Source organism: Rhinatrema bivittatum, chromosome 11 (genome assembly GCF_901001135.1).
Source record: "Rhinatrema bivittatum chromosome 11, aRhiBiv1.1, whole genome shotgun sequence".
Lineage (NCBI taxonomy): Eukaryota > Metazoa > Chordata > Amphibia > Gymnophiona > Rhinatrematidae > Rhinatrema > Rhinatrema bivittatum.
In genome coordinates, this window is record NC_042625.1 from 74129809 (window position 1) to 74145958 (window position 16150).

Genomic DNA, 16150 nt, shown 5'->3' on the forward strand with positions numbered 1-16150 from the left:
AGCGGGTTTGACAGCCGACGCTCAATTTTTCTGGCGTTGGTTCTCGAACTCGCTGACAGCCACGGGTTCGGAAAACGGACGCCGACATAATTGAGCGTCCATCTTCTGACCCGCGGACACATTTTACATTTTTTTTTTTATTTTTTTATTTTTGGGGCCTCTGACTTAATATCGCTATGATATTGAGTCAGAGGGTGTACAGAAAAGCAGTTTTTTCTGCTTTTCTGTACACTTTCCCGGTGCCGGCTGAAATTAACGCTTGCCTTTGGCAGGCGTTAATTTCTGAAAGTAAAATGTGCGGCTTTGCTGCACATTTTGCTTTCTTTATCGCGTGGGAATGACTAATAGGCCCATCAACATGCATTTGCATGTTGCAGGCGCTATTAGTTTCGGGGGGGTTGGTAAAAATAGCGTGTCGAAAACACGCGGCCAACTTAGTCTTTGAGTCTCCCCCACTTCAGTCATTCTTTAGCTCTTCATCCAGTTTAGGGGCTGTAATGGTTACTCACGAGGCTTACAACAGTGGCAGCACTGTTTACTTGTGCCTATAGCATTATTTGCAGTTCCACTGCCGCAGTTCGTGGGCCTGTATTTTGGTGTCCAAGTTGAGTACCTGCTTGGGATGCATAGTCCATGCTCAGCAAAACTCCAAGCAGAGATGGAGAACCTCTCTCAGGACTGCTCCAGGCACAAACATCTCCTGTGTCCTTATCCCACAGTGATGCTGCTCTCCAGGATGGGGAGAGGGCTGGGCGACAGGCACGAGGCCAGCTTTGATACTGTACCTGTGATGATGGCCCAGTGGGCCCTATGGCCATTTCTCAAACAGGGCTCATGGTTACAGTCCTCATCATAGCTGTGGTAATGATTAAGGGAATACACTCTAGAGGTGGCTGCTACAAGCGTGACCCTTGGGGTAGGAAAACAGATTAAATTAGAACAACAATAACACCGTAAGTGGTCCTAAGATAAGATACACAATGCATTCTAAACAAAATGCATTAGGTCAGAAAAAGGAAAGAGTTGTGAGTAAGACCAAAAGGCACGATAGAGCCAAGAAACAGGTGAGCTATGCTCTGAAGAATCAAGCTGGACCCTCTTCCTCCCTCGAACTTCACATCAAGATCTGTGGACAGACTGCCATCTGGTGGTAAAATGCTGCAGTCCAGTATGCAGTCCAGTATTGCATGCGGAGTGAATGAGTAATAGGCTCATTTACATGCATTTGATTGTGATGAGCGCTACCTCATTCACTCTGCGTCGGATGCACATTAAATAGGCGCTAATCCCCCTATTGCATTAGGGGGTGGATTAGCGCCTATTTAACCCGCGTCCGACTGCGGATTATACAGTACGTTCGGCCCCAAAGTATTGTAGTTCTTTCTGTCTATCTAAATTTGTACCTAAGGCAATGCAGGGTGAAGTGACTTGCCCTAATACACGAGGACTGTCAATAAAAGAAACAGGATATGAATCCTGACCTCCCTGGCTCTCAGTCTGCTGCTGTAACTGGACTCTGGACTTCAAGGTCCCACCCCACTCCCCACCCCAGTCTGGTTTTCAGGATATCACTAATGAATATCCATGCACACCCACTCCTCTGTAGGGCCTTCCCTAATGGCTGGTTATGCCCCCTCCCTGCTCTTTTGTACACCTGGCAGAGCAGGGTCAGGGGGCTTTCAACGCTGCTGAAATCTTTTTCATAAAGTTAAAAACTGATGGAGGTTTCTCTTCCTGCTGAAAGGTCATTCCCCTCCACTGTTAAACACTGTCAGACGGACCCTGACTGCACAATCAGCGTATTCAGATCCTCTTCCCAGCTTCTGCAGACTCTTGAATGAGACTCATCTCAGTCTCTGGCCTAAGGCTTTTTGTTTGTTTGGCTTTCTGCTCTGCTGATAATCAGAGGTAGAGGGGCAGGTGGACGCAGAATCCCCATTCTCATCTCACCAGAGGGACCACAGCTTGTAGCCGACAACCTGCTTTATCGGCTCATTATTAGAACAATCTCAAGCAGACAGACAGAAGTAATGCCCACGTAAAGACATGCAGGAGAGCCCAAACAGCTGCAGCCAAGATTAACTTTGCACTTGCAGGCTTTGTGCTGTGGAAGGATACGGGATCAGGGCGGGGTGTCCAGACGTAAGATGGTGAAGGAGTTTCCACTGATTTCTCCCATCCATTCCCCCCAGCAACAGTTCTGCTCTGCAGCAAAGAACCTCTTCTGCGAGACTCGCCATGTTCGCAGCTGAAAAAATGGCAACCGTGAAGACAGAGTAGGGATGAAAAGCACTGGGCTTCATGCAGTACCTGCCTCTCGTAACCACTTCCCAAAGCGCTTCCGCGGAATAGCACTCGGGTAAGAATTTTACTGACCCTAAACATCTTGCAATGGTCCTGGGAGATAAAAGTGACTTGGCCCTGAGGATAAGCGAGAAAGTGATTTGCCCAAGGTTGGACACACAATCTTCACCAAATGGAAGGGTTTCTTCTCTTAAACTGCAGTTTCCTCCTGTGCATTTAGGCCTCCACCTCATTTAGCACCTGGTGCCTGGGATCCAGGCACCAGGTGCTTCTTGCACAACTAGGCAGGGATTTCTGTCCTCTATTGTACATCCCCTTCCCTACCCAATGAACCTAAACTGTTAATAGCAGAAATAGCCCCGGGGAAAGGGGGAACCATCAGGGCTCCTTGCAGTACCCTGAATTCATAGTCCCTGAATCTGACCAGTAGATGTCACTTTTGAGCTATGCATGACTCTCCCACACCCCAAGTGCTGTGAGCTCTGCTTCTGTAATAACCCCGGCCAACCCTGGGAATGGAGGACCCAGCTCAGGGACTGAGCAGGCCCCAAATGGAAGAATTAAGCTCTGGAATTCAGTGCTGGAGGATGTGGTAAAAGCAGTTAATGTAGCATGGTTTAAAAAAAAGGTTTGGATGAGTTCCTGGAGCAGAAGGCCATAAACTGTTATTAAGCAGGTAGACTTGGGGGAAAGCTTTTTATCCGTGGGTATTAGCAGCATGGAATCTATCTACTATTTGGGATCCTGACAGGTACTTATGTCCTGGATTGACCACTGTTGGACCCTCACTCTAACCCAATATGGCAATTCTTATGTTCTTATAGATTGTTCTTTTCTTTTATTGAATACGATGTAAATCTAACTTTGGACATACATTCACCATTAGATGCAAATCCGGTCCTTGCTTTCTAGATGCTGTGTGCAGGCTGAGGCTGCTTATTCTGCAGAATGCACTGTAACAAACAGAATGCTGTTGTCTGACTTGGGCTCCCTGCCTGCTCGCACTGTCCTCTTTACATGGCAGCAATGGACAGCAACCACTTAAGTAACACACACTGACCTGAAAACATTTCTCCTTGTGCGGTGTATCCTCTCTCTAAAGCCACCCTGACAATCTCCTCTAGAGATACGCTGTCCTTGAGCTCCAGAAGAGGGCTGGCCATCCAGAGAGCCACTAGTCCACATCTGATGATAAATATACAGAGTAAATGTCAGAGAGAGTGGTGGCCCCAAGGATTTTCTCCCTCACTCCACCATCACTACAAGCCAATTGCCAGGAACTGCACAAGCATTCTGTGGACACCTTTTGTGTCTGGTCAGTAGAGTTGCCAACTGGTCCAGTCCTGGTTGTACAGCATTGCATTCATGGATTTATAGTTCTGATTTCCTTATTGTAATTCCTAAGAAAAGCAAGACTACAAATCCCTACAGGCAGTGGGGTAAAACTGGGATTGGATCAGCTTGTTCTGAAAATTCAAAGCCATTTGGCAATCTCACTGGTCAACCACTTCAGAGAGGATTATGTTCCCTGTCCCAAGGGCTCTAAGTTTGCACCTGAGGCAGTGGTGAGTGAAGTGACTTGCCCAAGGTCACAAGGAAAAGCAGTGAGATTTGAACCCTGGGTCCCTGCTTCTCAGCCCCTTGCTCTAACCACTAGGCCACACCTCCATGCCACCAGCTGTTAGAGCAAGCGGGGAGTCTGTGGAATAGTCAGCAGTGAATGCTGTTAACTACAGGATGAGCACATGTCTTCAGAGGGAAAATATTGAGGATCACACAACTTACGATTGAGTTTATTTGGATTTGGCTCATGCCTTTTTCATTGATAGCCCAAGGCGAATTGCATTCACATACAGTAGGTGTCTCCAGAGGGCTATTAAAAATGTGCACTGAAATTCAGTGTAGTTTCTTAACACGTGCTAAAAAAATGTTTAACTCCTGATGCAGGAAGCTAACAGTTTGCTAATGTATCAGGAGTTTAAAAAAACAAATTAAACTAACCCGAAAATGTGAGTCAAAAATGCTTAGCGCACATAAAAACATGATTTATGCATATAAACCATGTTTACTGTGCACAAAAATGCTTTCTGGATTCCTTAGAAGGGTTCCTGATACAGATGTTTCCCCCAGCCTCTGTAAAAAGTGTAAATGCAATATGTACATTTTTTGGTGCATCATTAGGTCCAAAAACACCACATAGCAAAAACAATTATTACTTCAACATGGCAGACAGAGATGCAAACCGAAGCAGAAGGAAAAGCTTATAGCGGCAGAACAAGACGAACCTCAGGAGGTGGCTGAGCAATTGAGACATGACGGCTGACGTCAGCAAGAAGGAAGCATTTGCACTGTAGGAAGGAAGCTCTCGGGGCTGTGTGCGTCTTTCTGCTCCCGCAGGACAGGCCACGAGAGTAGGGGCCCTAGCGCACATCTTCTCAGTTGTGGGAAACGAGTGCGTGCAAGCTCTGGGGCTGTGAACATCACAAGGGCATGAGAGCTGGGCTTAATTAATCATGACAAGAGGGAGCATGGGCTTACGGGCACCAGACTAGCTGCATGACCTCATCTGGGCACCAAAATAAACCGGCTGTTCCACAGTGGCATTTGGAGGGCTAGTGAACATTTCTGAATCGGCAAGAATTGTTTTCCACTCACACACATTCATTCCAGTTCCACCCCTTTCCGCAGAGGCTTTCAGGCCTGCTTTACCACACTGCCTGCAGTCTAGAAAAGGCTCCTTAGCTTTAGGAGCTGGTCTGCCACATGTGCAGAGGAAAGCAGCTTATTCCTCCTGAGAAATATTCCTCCGCTGGCATTGGTGTGTATAAAGTTCATGCAGAACGGAACTAGACAGGAGTCTGTCTCTCAATTTTTGGCCTATTGCATCCTGGAGTGTGACAGATATCCCAGAATTCAATAAGATGGGAGAAAATCTCCCATCTCCCAGCAAGAAGGAAGCAAATGCTTCCTTCTTGCTGACGTCAGCCGTCATGTCTCAATTGCTTAGCCACCTCCTGAGGTTCGTCTTGTTCTGCCGCTATAAGCTTTTCCTTCTGCCCTTAACTCCAGCAAGAAGCTTCATGGGAAGGATACGAAGTCTCAGGGAAAAGCATTACATATGAAATCTAAGAATGAATAAATAAATTATGAGACCAATATTCAAAACGGCACTTAGCCAGCTAAGTTTATAGCTAGCTAAGTCAAGGGTGGGGAATGGGCAGATTGGGGAGGAGTCGAGTTGGCCGAATAACTCAAGATTCAGAGTTTGCTGGCTGAATTATCTGCCTAGCTTTAGGGCTGTCCTAAAGTTAGCTGGTTCAACTTTATCCAGCTAATTTTAAGATAGCCAGGTATATTCAGCAGCACTAATTAGCTGGATACGTTTAGCTGGCTAACTAGCTCTTCCATGCCAGAGGCTGAACATGGACCTTATACAGTGTAAGACAACAACACAAGATATTTGAATGCAAACCAACACAACTCCATACTCACTGAGGTCCCTCTTGTATCAAGGATGGCACATGTTTATTGAAGAGGAGCCACTGTAATTCCCTGTTAAAACTAGAAGGGAGACAAATGGTTACTGCCCATCTGCCTCGGTCACTTACAGTCTGCTTTGTTAATGACATTGTAAACCACTGTGACTGGGTACCTTAGAAAGTCACCACAACGATGACAGATAAGTCAGATGTTCTGGTTTGTGTTATGTGAAGAATAAAGTGGTGTGCGGTACCGAGGGGCCCCAGGTGATCAGAGACAAACTTACCCAGGCCTGCTTCTGTCTATGGACTCCTGGTGGGTTTTATTTCGGTTCTTTTTTTTTTTTTAAAGAAATCAAAAGTACAAGTCCTAGACATGTAATGGGGTAAGGCCAGAATTGGCTCAGGCCGACCCTGATGACGTGGTGCTATCTGTTCACTTGCCTTTGGAGCCCCATGTGGCTCTCGACAGAAGTTCTGTAACATTACAGTCACCTCTCTCCTTATTCTTGTGTCCCACAGACTAGTAAATCTGATTCATTATTCTACTTGATATTTCATTTCTTTATGGATAGATAAAGTTGTTAAATCTTTGAAGCAGAATTTCAAAACTACATTGCAAAAGCTTTTCATACAGCTCAACATATTACATTTTCTATTCACATATGTTGCAAAGTAATTAGTATTTATAGTTTATGCTTTTTTGGGTTGTGCCTATGAGTACAGTTTATCATAAAGTGCTGCGTTCAATACTAAGGTTGGCAGTTTTGATGTGTCCTCTCTCTCTCTGTGCTCAGTTTTCTCCTTTACTTCACCCATGTTTTCACATCTTGACCAGTTTATAACATCACTGCCCCAGACTGCTCTCTGCTTTCCTCTATCATTCTCTACTGTACTAAATTCCTGTTAGATCCTCTGCGCCTATGACCAGCCAGTCTCCTTTTCCTTTTCACTAAATCTTCCACCTCCTATCATCATCTCATCTTATGATCAGTTCCTTCTAACTGATCATCATAATTCTATACAAATTAAGAGAACGTATTTGACTCCTCCTTTGTTATGTGCTCAGTGCATTGCATTATCTCAATGCAAACCACCAAAATGCATTAAGAGAACAACCTCGCATAAAGCACTTCCAATCACACTCTCAAATCTGCAAGTTGAGTTTCTGACTCAATACCTGTCTTGTCTATTTTTAAGTAGTCTTTGTACATCTTGGCAACCTCCCACGTCGCTGGAGCTTCTGTCTGCTACTATCTTAAAAAATTTGCTTTTCTCTGTTCCAAAAGAAGGCAGCGGGGGAGGAGGTAAAGATGGCGGAGCAGGTGGCAGAGGGACATCTGTGGCTGCATCTGCTGTGAGCTGAGCTCCCAACTGATAACCAACTTGTGACATCTTCTATTGGGCTCCTTTGCTGAAAGGCAAAAAGGCAGCAGGGAGTTAACCCATGAAAAATAAAATGTGTGAACAGAAAATCAACAAAGTGATGGGGAAGAAAGGTTTTGGTTTGTTTGGGGTTTTTTTGCCTGAAATTTTGCTCCACCTCTTTTGTGTTTTGAGCTGGCCTCCATTAGGCTATGGCACCCTGGACCTTAATTTACAAATACCTGGCCTTCTCCCTCTATTACCTGTCCACCCCTCCAACTCAGCAATAGTCCTCAACCAAGGCCACAAACTTAGGCTCCCTGCTAAAGGGGATGCCCAAGTCTCGTCATTGGGTTTCACTGCTGAACAATGGCTGAGAATCTCTCCCCCAGGAGCTGTAAATGCTGCCTCTGCAACATCCCCTAGCACCAGCCAGTCAGGACAAAGTCCTGGTTGGGAACTAAACCCAGGTCCACTGCATAACAGTGTGCAGTGCTGGTCACTGACATAAAATATACAGTAATTTGGTTGCTGTTAGTCCACCCTAAAAAAAAAAAAAGCTTGCTGGGTAGACTGAATGGACAATTGGATCTTTTATATTTACAAAATCTATGCAGAGGATGAGCAATTTTATTTATTTTTTTTTTTTTTATAAAGAGTGAGATCCCAGAAGAGGTGCCCTTGGACAGATTTAACCTTTCTTTTAAACAAATTCAGAATTGGTTAAATATGAATGGGATATTTCTTAATAGTAAAGAGACTTCTGTACTTTGGATTGGTAAGATTCCATTGGGTATGCCTGTCAATATTTTACTTGATGGTTATAATGTACCAATTAAAGAGAAAGCACATAATCTAGGGGTGACCAAATTATCTTTAAAAAATCAAATTACAAAAGTAGCTGGACTTGCTTTTTATAAGCTAAAGACAGGCATTTTAAATAATTGTTGTCTGCAGATGATTTCAAGTTTGTGGTGCAGGCTGTAGTGTTAAGCCAGTTAGCTTACTGTAATGCTATTTATGTAGGTCTCCCTGCTTCTTTAGTGAAAGTATTACAATTCAAAACCTTGCAGTTAGGTTCATATTTGATCTAAGTTGGAGGGAAAGTTTGTTGCCTTTCATGAAACTAGTTCACTGGTTGCCTAATCAGCAAAGGATACGGTTTAAATTGATTAGTTTAAAAAGCCATTTGTATGGAGTCACATTCATTAGCTGGGAAACTACATTGGTATGTAACAGTTCGTTCATTGCACTTTTTCTGTTACGGGCCCTATGCTTTGGAATGCTTTAGCATTATACATATGGCAGATACAAAATCATTTAGTATTTCACAAACAAGTTAAAGCAGTTTTATTTGAAACGGCATTTGCAGATAGGCCGCGTTAGGTTAGAATGCAATTTTAAGATGGTTATGTGCCTTTAAATTATATGTCTATTGTGTAGGTTTTTAGCTTATTTTAGTTTTAATATATAATTGCAGTATTATTGCTTTATTTATTTTGGATGTGATCCGCACTGAACAAATCAGATTTGTGGAATACAAAACATGTAATAAATAAATAAATCTTTTTCTGCTGTTATTTACTATGTTAAAATATACAGACATTTAAGATATGAACATGAAAGGTATAAAGATGTACGACTATATGATGTATAGATAAGCCACTATATATAATGTATGATATTAAGCTTACACCATAAAAAGTGCCATGCTGGGTCAGACCAAGGTCCATTGAGCCCTGCATCCTGTCTCCCACTATAGCCAATCCAGGTCACAAATACCTGGCAGATCTCAAAGAATAGATCTATTTATTGTTACTTGCTCCCAGGATAGCAATACCAATAGCTTCCTTTGGTCTATCTGGCTAATAATGCATTACAGACGTTCCTCTAGGAACTTGTCAAAATCTTTTAAACCCTATTTATGTATGCTAGTTGCCTTGACCATATGCTCTGGCAACAGATTCCACAGCTTGACAGTGAAAAAAATGCTTTCTACAATTTGTTTTAAATCTGCCGGTTCTTAATTTCATGGCGTATCCCCTTGTTTTAGTATTATTTGAAAGGGTAAGTAATCTTCCTTTAGTAACCCGTTCCACCTTGCTCATGATTTCAATCATGTCCTGTCTTAGACACGTCTAAATCTAAAAATACAAGCTGTAAAAATATGAAGTTCCTATGACATTTATATATATAAAACGCTTAGAAGTTATACGCATATACTATCGAAGCACCTTGCTTAGTAACCTCTGCAATCTCTCTTCTTTCCTTGCCAGAAAAGGCTCATGACGCTATAAATTATTATTATATTATAAATAATAAATTCATTGTAAAAGACCACTTAACAACAACAAAAAACCCCCTCTGCCCTCCCCACATTCAGACTGCTCAGCGGGCACCACGTTATTCCTGGGTTATCACATCCGGCACCGAACGAGCCAGCTGTCCAATCACAGCCCTGTCAGTCTCTCTCCTGACCAATGGGCTTCGCCCGATAGTGGGTACGGCGGGACTTCGGAGGGGGGGTGCGATTATACGGGTTAATAAGTCCCTCTAGCCCGGACCAATCCGAGGCTTCTTTAGCAGGAAGGTGACGGAGGAGAAGATACGCATGAGCTTGCTCGCGGCCGGAAGTTCAGTAGGTTGGTTGAGCGAGCAGCGAGGGTGTGCGGTTTGGCTCAGGTAGCGACAGACGCTGAGGCTTACGGTTTATTTTTCCTGTCTGCAGCGTGAGTTATCCGCGGCCAGGAATGCTCATCGGGCGCTGGGGGAGGAAGGGGGTCACGCGTGCTGGCCGGGCACACGCCTGTACCCGCGAGGGGCTGTATTGCGGCGGCGACGATGACTGGGCCCCGTTAAGCTTCCGATCAGCAGCGCCGTCGGAGATCGGCCAATACTTCGCTCGCTTCCCCCCGTTGAATGCTGGGACTTGGACTTCCGAGTCCCCTGAAAGCTGTAAAAAATAAATAAATAAATCATAAGTCCCAGCAGTGCAGGCGGTGGTGAAAACTAGGACTGGATCTCCCTGGGCAGCCTTTCTTGTCCCAGACCTGGGGTGCATAGCAAGCCAGCCAGCTCTAGTTTTGAGTCTGTAATGCGTAGACATGATTTTTATTTTCCTACGTTTGGCCTACTTCTTAGACCCTTACCTCCCACTTCTTACCCCCATTCAGATTTGAGGCTAGTTTTTTAACCGGAGGAGATTAGATGGACCTTTATGGCTCTTATCTGCTGCTATATAGGGTCATGGTATCATGGAATTTGTTGCCAGAGGATGTGGTTAGTGTAGCTGGCTTTAAAAAAGGTTTGGATACGTTCTTGGAGGAGAAGTCCATTAACTGCTATTAATCAAGTTTACTTAAGGAATGGCCTCTGCTATTACTGGCATCAGTAGCATGGGATCTTCTTGGTGTTTGGGTACTTGCCAGGTTCTTATGGCCTGGATTGGCCACTGTTGGAAACAGGATGCTGGGCTTGATTGACCCTTGGTCTGACCCAGCATGGCAATTTCTTATGTTCAGCTTTTGGTTGGTTAGAAAACCAGCCCTGATGGAGAGTCTGGATCTGGGAACTATGGGCCCAGAGGCAGGGGTATTGGACTGTAGTTCCTGAGGGCCTACAAATGGGTTTGGCTTTCAAGAAGTTCAAAACATATAAATTAATCACAAATTAGACCAGTCATTGTGTACAAATATAGTTCATGAATAGTCAGACTGCGATAGCAGGCATAGACCACCGGGCCCTTCTAATCTGCCCATATCCATTGTAATTATTCTGAAAACCAGAGCTTGTGGTGGATTGGATTTTGATGCCTGCCCTACATCATTGGCTCTCAACCTGTTTCTTGTAGTTTTCCTCTCTACATAGCCACAGTGAAATTATATATGTATAGGATGGAAATGGTGCACTTAGATGTGGCAATGTCTTATCTCCCTTTTCTTAAGTACAGGCACAGGAGAGATTGGGCCCCGCATGTGTCTTTAACCTGTCCTCACCTCTTCTGTTTGGTTTGTTCTTATATGCACACAGGCTCAGGACCCTTCTTTAAACCATGTCTGTGTCAGACGTTCGTCCCAATCATACGATTTATATCAACAATCTGAATGAGAAGATCAAGAAGGATGGTAGGGTTATGTGTCTATTTTTTCTGAACTTTTTTTTTTTTCATTTTTAAGTAGCTTATGTCAAGAGAAATGCAATAGGCCTACTAAAGACCAATTAATTGAAATAAAAAAGGATCCTTGAGATAGCAAAAATGAGATGTGTGAGCATTTCATGATGTCTGCATTTCTTCTGTGGTCAGATGAAAAACTCAAATGTGTGAAAAGACATGTATGAGCAATATACAGCCTAGCTATATAAGAATCAGAGTATTATCACTGTCACTTTTAACCATTGGGGCCAAGGGGCATTGTTATAGTTCAAATGCTTCTGCAAAGCATTGATATAAAAAACATGTAGTTCAGCAGTGGCCCCTTGAATGTACAAGAGCACTACTTTAAGAAACTTGCTGAATGAGGTGTATTAATAGATGGGCCAAATAGTGCACGTCAGTCAGGTCTTATGGTTGTACTCTAACCTATGGAAGAAAAGATACCTGACATCCTGATATGGCCTGTGTTTCAAAATCTGCATCAGAAGGGCAAATTAGATGAATGCCTGAGTCCCAGACAGACTTCTAGTGGTGAAAGAAGTCGGCAAAATAGACTTATTTGAACAAGAGCCAGTTGCCTTTGTGAATAAAATAAAATGTCAGTGGATCATCCCCCTCAGTCTCATCAGGGTGGGTTCACAAAAGGCCACATAAGCAGGTTCCAAACAAGGGTATTGATATCAGTTGAGAAGGGCACTCTCCTGAGCCCAAAAAAATGGGGAAACCCTGCACATTGCCTAAAGACAGAAGTGAATATAAATTGTGATGTCATGCCTAAAAACAAATTGAAGTGGAGAATCTTTCACATCATCTGGAAGATCTGTTGAGTAACTGTGTAGAATAGATGTCTAGAAATGCATTAAAAGCAACTGGAGAAAAATCTTCCAATCTATCACATTTCATACCTAATGGGGAGAAAGTTCAGTTAATAGCTCCACTGTCACTCTAAAGGGTATTTCTCCTTGTCTGACCATGATTCTCTACCTGCTCCTGATAAATGACAAAATCAAAGTTGATCAAATGTATATCCATTCTGAATTCATCGATTTTGTATTTAGGTAAATGCATTGCTCAGTCCAGTGAAACCTGTACCTTGCCTGATGCATGAAGAGGGCAGTTCTGTTTGAAAGTTAAACTTTCCTGATGTCAGTCAAGCACTGTCAAGCGATAGTGCTTTCTTTTTTTGTTGGGGGATGGGGGGAGAGAGAGCTGGGGTGTCCTGCTCTGGCTGCATCGCTTTCCACGTTAAAATAATTTTGCTGCATAAGGGATAGGATCTCTTAGAGAAGCCTTAACTATTTCATTACAAAGTTTTAATTACATGGGAATGCTGGCTGATCCCTGTTAGTGGTACTAAGAAGACAGCAGTAAGAACTTTCTGATTTGACATTCAAGGTTCTTTTAGATTATGTACACTTATCTTTTTGTTCCCAGAGCTGAAGAAGTCCCTGTATGCTATCTTCTCCCAGTTTGGTCAGATCCTGGATATCTTGGTGTCTCGAAGTTTGAAGATGAGGGGCCAAGCCTTTGTCATATTCAAAGAGATAACAAGTGCGACCAATGCACTGAGGTCTATGCAGGGCTTCCCTTTCTATGACAAGCCCATGGTGAGCAGTGGTGCAGGGCCCCTCAAGGTGATGCGCTATCACTTTGAAATATTAAAGCTGATATGTTCATAAAAAGGCCAGTAGACATAAGATGCCACAGCCAACCAAGGAAGCAGGACTAGTGCAGACTGGGGTGGGAGGAGGATCTGTATATATCTTCCCGAGGAGAAGCTTGGGGGAGGGGGGAACACAAGCTAAAATATGCCAGAAGAGCAAATGTTATTGTCTAGCAGGTGGTATTCTTGCTACAAGAAGCCTGCAGCTCTTCATCAAGAATCTGCTTCCTTCCTTCAGTTCCCTCTGCCACACTGTCACCAAGCTATAAGACAGGAAATGGGTAGAGATGTTTCCCCTTGGTTTGGTCCTCTGGCTTTTAAGAAGTCACGGACTTTTTTTTTTTTTTTTAAGTGGAAGGAAACTGGTACTGCTGTCTAAAGTCATTTTTCTTAGCCTATGTGTTTTGGGTTTTTTTTCTGATTCGTCTTTCCAGAGGATCCAGTATTCCAAATCGGACTCTGATATCATTGCAAAAATGAAGGGCACCTTTGTAGAGCGGGACAGGAAGCGGGAGAAGAGGAAGGTGAAGGTGCCAGAGCCGATGCCTGGCAAAAAGAACATGCCTGGGGTTCCTGGCTCTGTGGTGGGTGCAGTCCCAGGACCCATGCCTGTGAGTATTGGCAGGATGTCTGCTTGTTAAATGTGGTGAAAATGATCAGTAATCAGTCTAAGTGACACGTTTTCCTGCTTATACCAGATCCCCTGAAGTCTTAGCATTATTTGTTAACACATAAGGTGTGCCTTCAGGAACGCTCGTATCAGTTAAGAACTTAACCCTCTTTAGGCTAATGTCTTCTAGCTTCTTTGAACCCTTGGGAACTGGCAGAAGCCCATGGAACAGTCAGTGTTGCCTACCAGCTTTAGTAAATCAAGCTTTTTTTATTGGGCTGCACAGTAATAACTTGTAAAACCTTAAAGCCATAGTGTTTGCTGAAAGATGAGGTGCTTCTCTCGGATGCTAGCTGTGGACTATTGACAGTTGTGTCCTTGTTTCCCAGGGCATGCCCCCAATGTCGCAAGCTCCACGTATGATGCACATGCCAGGACAACCCCCGTACATGCCTCATGGGATGATGCCTATGCCAGGCATGGCTCCTGGACAGATGATGGGTGGTGGCATGCCCCCTGGACAGATGATGCCTGGCCAGATGGCTCCTTCACAGGTAAGACGCTGGCTGAAAGCCTTCCAGGTGCTCTAAATTGAATTGGATCGAGGGCTAAATGCTGGATGTCATGGGGTAAAGCCCAGAAACTAGCAGAGGAGGGCACATCTGTCGAGAGCTCTCTGAGCCACTCCTGTTCTCATTGCAGGTATCGGAGAATCCACCCAATCATATCCTTTTCCTCACCAACCTGCCGGAGGAGACTAATGAGCTGATGCTTTCCATGCTATTCAACCAGTGAGTATGAAAATTGGTAGCAGCTGAAACCATCTCACCCTTGTACAGTGCTGTGGCAGACTCTGGTCCTCTGTCCCCATCCCTCAGTTTTTTCCTTTCCATCTTATTTCTGGTCTTCATTTTTTATTTGAGAAAGAGGGGGCTCTATCTCTGACTGCATTCCTCTTGGTTTTAGAAATCTCCCTTTGAGTCTGCTCTTGTGACTTCCTGTATAGAACTCTGTGGATTAACCCAGCAGGGCTCAGGATTGTGGTTTTGGTTTATTTTTATTTTTCTCAATCAATGAGCACTAGCCTCTCTACAGACAAAAATACAGGCCATAGGTTTTTGGTTGTCTTTTTTTTTAATTGAATTATGCTCAATACTGTAGAATGTATTTTAGCTTTTTAAAATTGCTGTATTTCTGGTATATCCTGTTGACATGTTAGAATTGTCAGATAAGGTTAGTGCTGTATGCATAGGAAGATGGTGAGCATGCCCAGGACACCCATTTTGGCTGGCTGCTTTTTCTGTGTGGGCATAGGCAAATCCGGTCTTCACAATGCTGGCCACTATAGGTTACATAGAGAGTGGAGACTGCCACCCGGCATGGGACAGTTATCCACTGGATTAAGCATAAATTTCTAGCCATGGCCCATGGTTAGAGGGGAAAACCTGACTATGGAGTGCTGAGTCCAGTAAGAAGCAGCAGCATCCCCTCCATCTTGTGGGTAGCTTAATGCTGCAGTTGGTTTTGCATTTGATGGTCTGAAGCACTGTCCTGTGCTCTCCCCTTCCCTCAGGTTCCCAGGATTCAAGGAAGTGCGTCTGGTGCCCGGCCGGCATGACATAGCCTTTGTGGAGTTTGATGACGATGTACAGGCGGGAGCAGCACGGGAGGCCTTGCAGGGCTTCAAGATCACACAGTCCAATGCCATGAAGATCTCCTTTGCCAAGAAGTAGAAGTGCCAGCCCCTCTGAAAGCCCTCAGACTTGGCCTTGCCTATGTTAAAATCCAGTCTTGGTGGGTGGGGGGAGGGCAGGTAAGTGGTGGAGTGTGATGCAGGGTCCATGCAGCCATGCCCATGGTAAAGGAGAGTGAGGGTGTATCCAGTTTCCCCATAGGGATGGTGAAGTGGTAAGTTGTTTTGGTTTAGTACATTGTGCTGTTGTCTGTAACCCATAGACTTGGTAGGATTGTATGACTGACTGTATGGTTATGGCAGCAGGCCACTCTATTTTTTTAAATATGTTTTAAAAACTTTTGTTGAAAAGCATTGCACCCAGGGTCTGAAGCAGACACTGCACCTGGCGCTTCTGTCCTAATAAATTTTTTTAATAAACTTCAGTCCTGTTTTTCATCTGATTATGTAGCTCGCTACTTTGTCTGAAAGCTCTGGGACGAGGCTGTGAAAAGTGCACAGAAGTTTCTTGCTTCTGCTTAGCACAGGGGCACTTGTTCTGCACAAGGTGAGCTCCTTTCCTGTTCCCACAGGAAATGGTTTGAAACCACCAAAGTGGAAAATAACTTTCGTCCTGTCTGGTTGCTTTTGTTAAGAGGAATCGGATGATGAAAACAAGCCCTTTATTAAAATGCCCGACTCTGGCAGAGTTTCACTCTTTTACACAGAGCTGCCTCGGGGGCAACTGAAAATAGACATATAAATATTAGAAATCAGAACAATAAAATAAGTAAAATCAATTAAATAACATATATGGATGTACATACTCAAAAAAATAAATAAAATAAAACATGTCATAAAATCATGTCTCAAACCAATAAAAATAATCAAAACTTAACAATTA

General features: G+C 43.9%; 2 protein-coding genes across 7 annotated transcripts in view; one reads left to right on the top strand and one right to left on the bottom strand.

Moving 5' to 3' along the window:
* Window positions 1-10060, bottom strand: part of C11H19orf54 (chromosome 11 C19orf54 homolog) — a 28361-nt gene extending 18301 nt beyond the window's left edge. For 2 of the 3 annotated variants that reach the window (XM_029571900.1, XM_029571898.1), the window contains exons 1-6: window positions 9383-9592; window positions 6964-7197; window positions 5797-5865; window positions 3365-3489; window positions 2119-2248; window positions 786-856 (exon numbers count right to left, since the gene is read on the bottom strand). In XM_029571900.1, the coding sequence (XP_029427760.1) occupies window positions 786-856; window positions 2119-2248; window positions 3365-3489; window positions 5797-5865; window positions 6964-7178 (610 nt within the window). In that variant the 5' untranslated portion in view covers window positions 7179-7197; window positions 9383-9592. Of the gene's footprint in view, window positions 1-785; window positions 857-2118; window positions 2249-3364; window positions 3490-5796; window positions 5866-6963; window positions 7198-9382; window positions 9593-9854 lie in introns of those variants that run through there. The other variant, XM_029571899.1, reaches the window with a different exon arrangement.
* On the top strand, window positions 9684-15710 carry SNRPA (small nuclear ribonucleoprotein polypeptide A). 4 transcript variants are annotated; one of them, XM_029571902.1, is made up of 7 exons: window positions 9684-9790; window positions 11178-11272; window positions 12736-12908; window positions 13399-13575; window positions 13964-14128; window positions 14277-14365; window positions 15148-15307. In XM_029571902.1, exons 2-7 carry the CDS (start codon window positions 11200-11202, stop codon window positions 15305-15307), a joined length of 837 nt encoding a protein of 278 aa, XP_029427762.1. In that variant the 5' UTR covers window positions 9684-9790; window positions 11178-11199. The 4 variants fall into 4 exon arrangements, with proteins under 4 accessions (XP_029427762.1, XP_029427761.1, XP_029427763.1 ...); XM_029571901.1 differs by having other exon boundaries at window positions 9716-9830; XM_029571903.1 differs by having other exon boundaries at window positions 9739-9877.
* Window positions 15711-16150: the final 440 nt, after the last annotated feature.

Excerpts from the sequence above, each read along its gene's own strand:
- SNRPA (XM_029571902.1), top strand. The coding sequence starts at position 11,200 with ATGTCTGTGTCAGACGTTCGTCCCAATCATACGATTTATATCAACAAT. Across the intron at positions 12,909-13,398 it reads CTTTCTATGACAAGCCCATG|AGGATCCAGTATTCCAAATC; the intron begins GTGAGCAGTGGT and ends TCGTCTTTCCAG. Across the intron at positions 14,129-14,276 it reads GCCAGATGGCTCCTTCACAG|GTATCGGAGAATCCACCCAA; the intron begins GTAAGACGCTGG and ends TTCTCATTGCAG.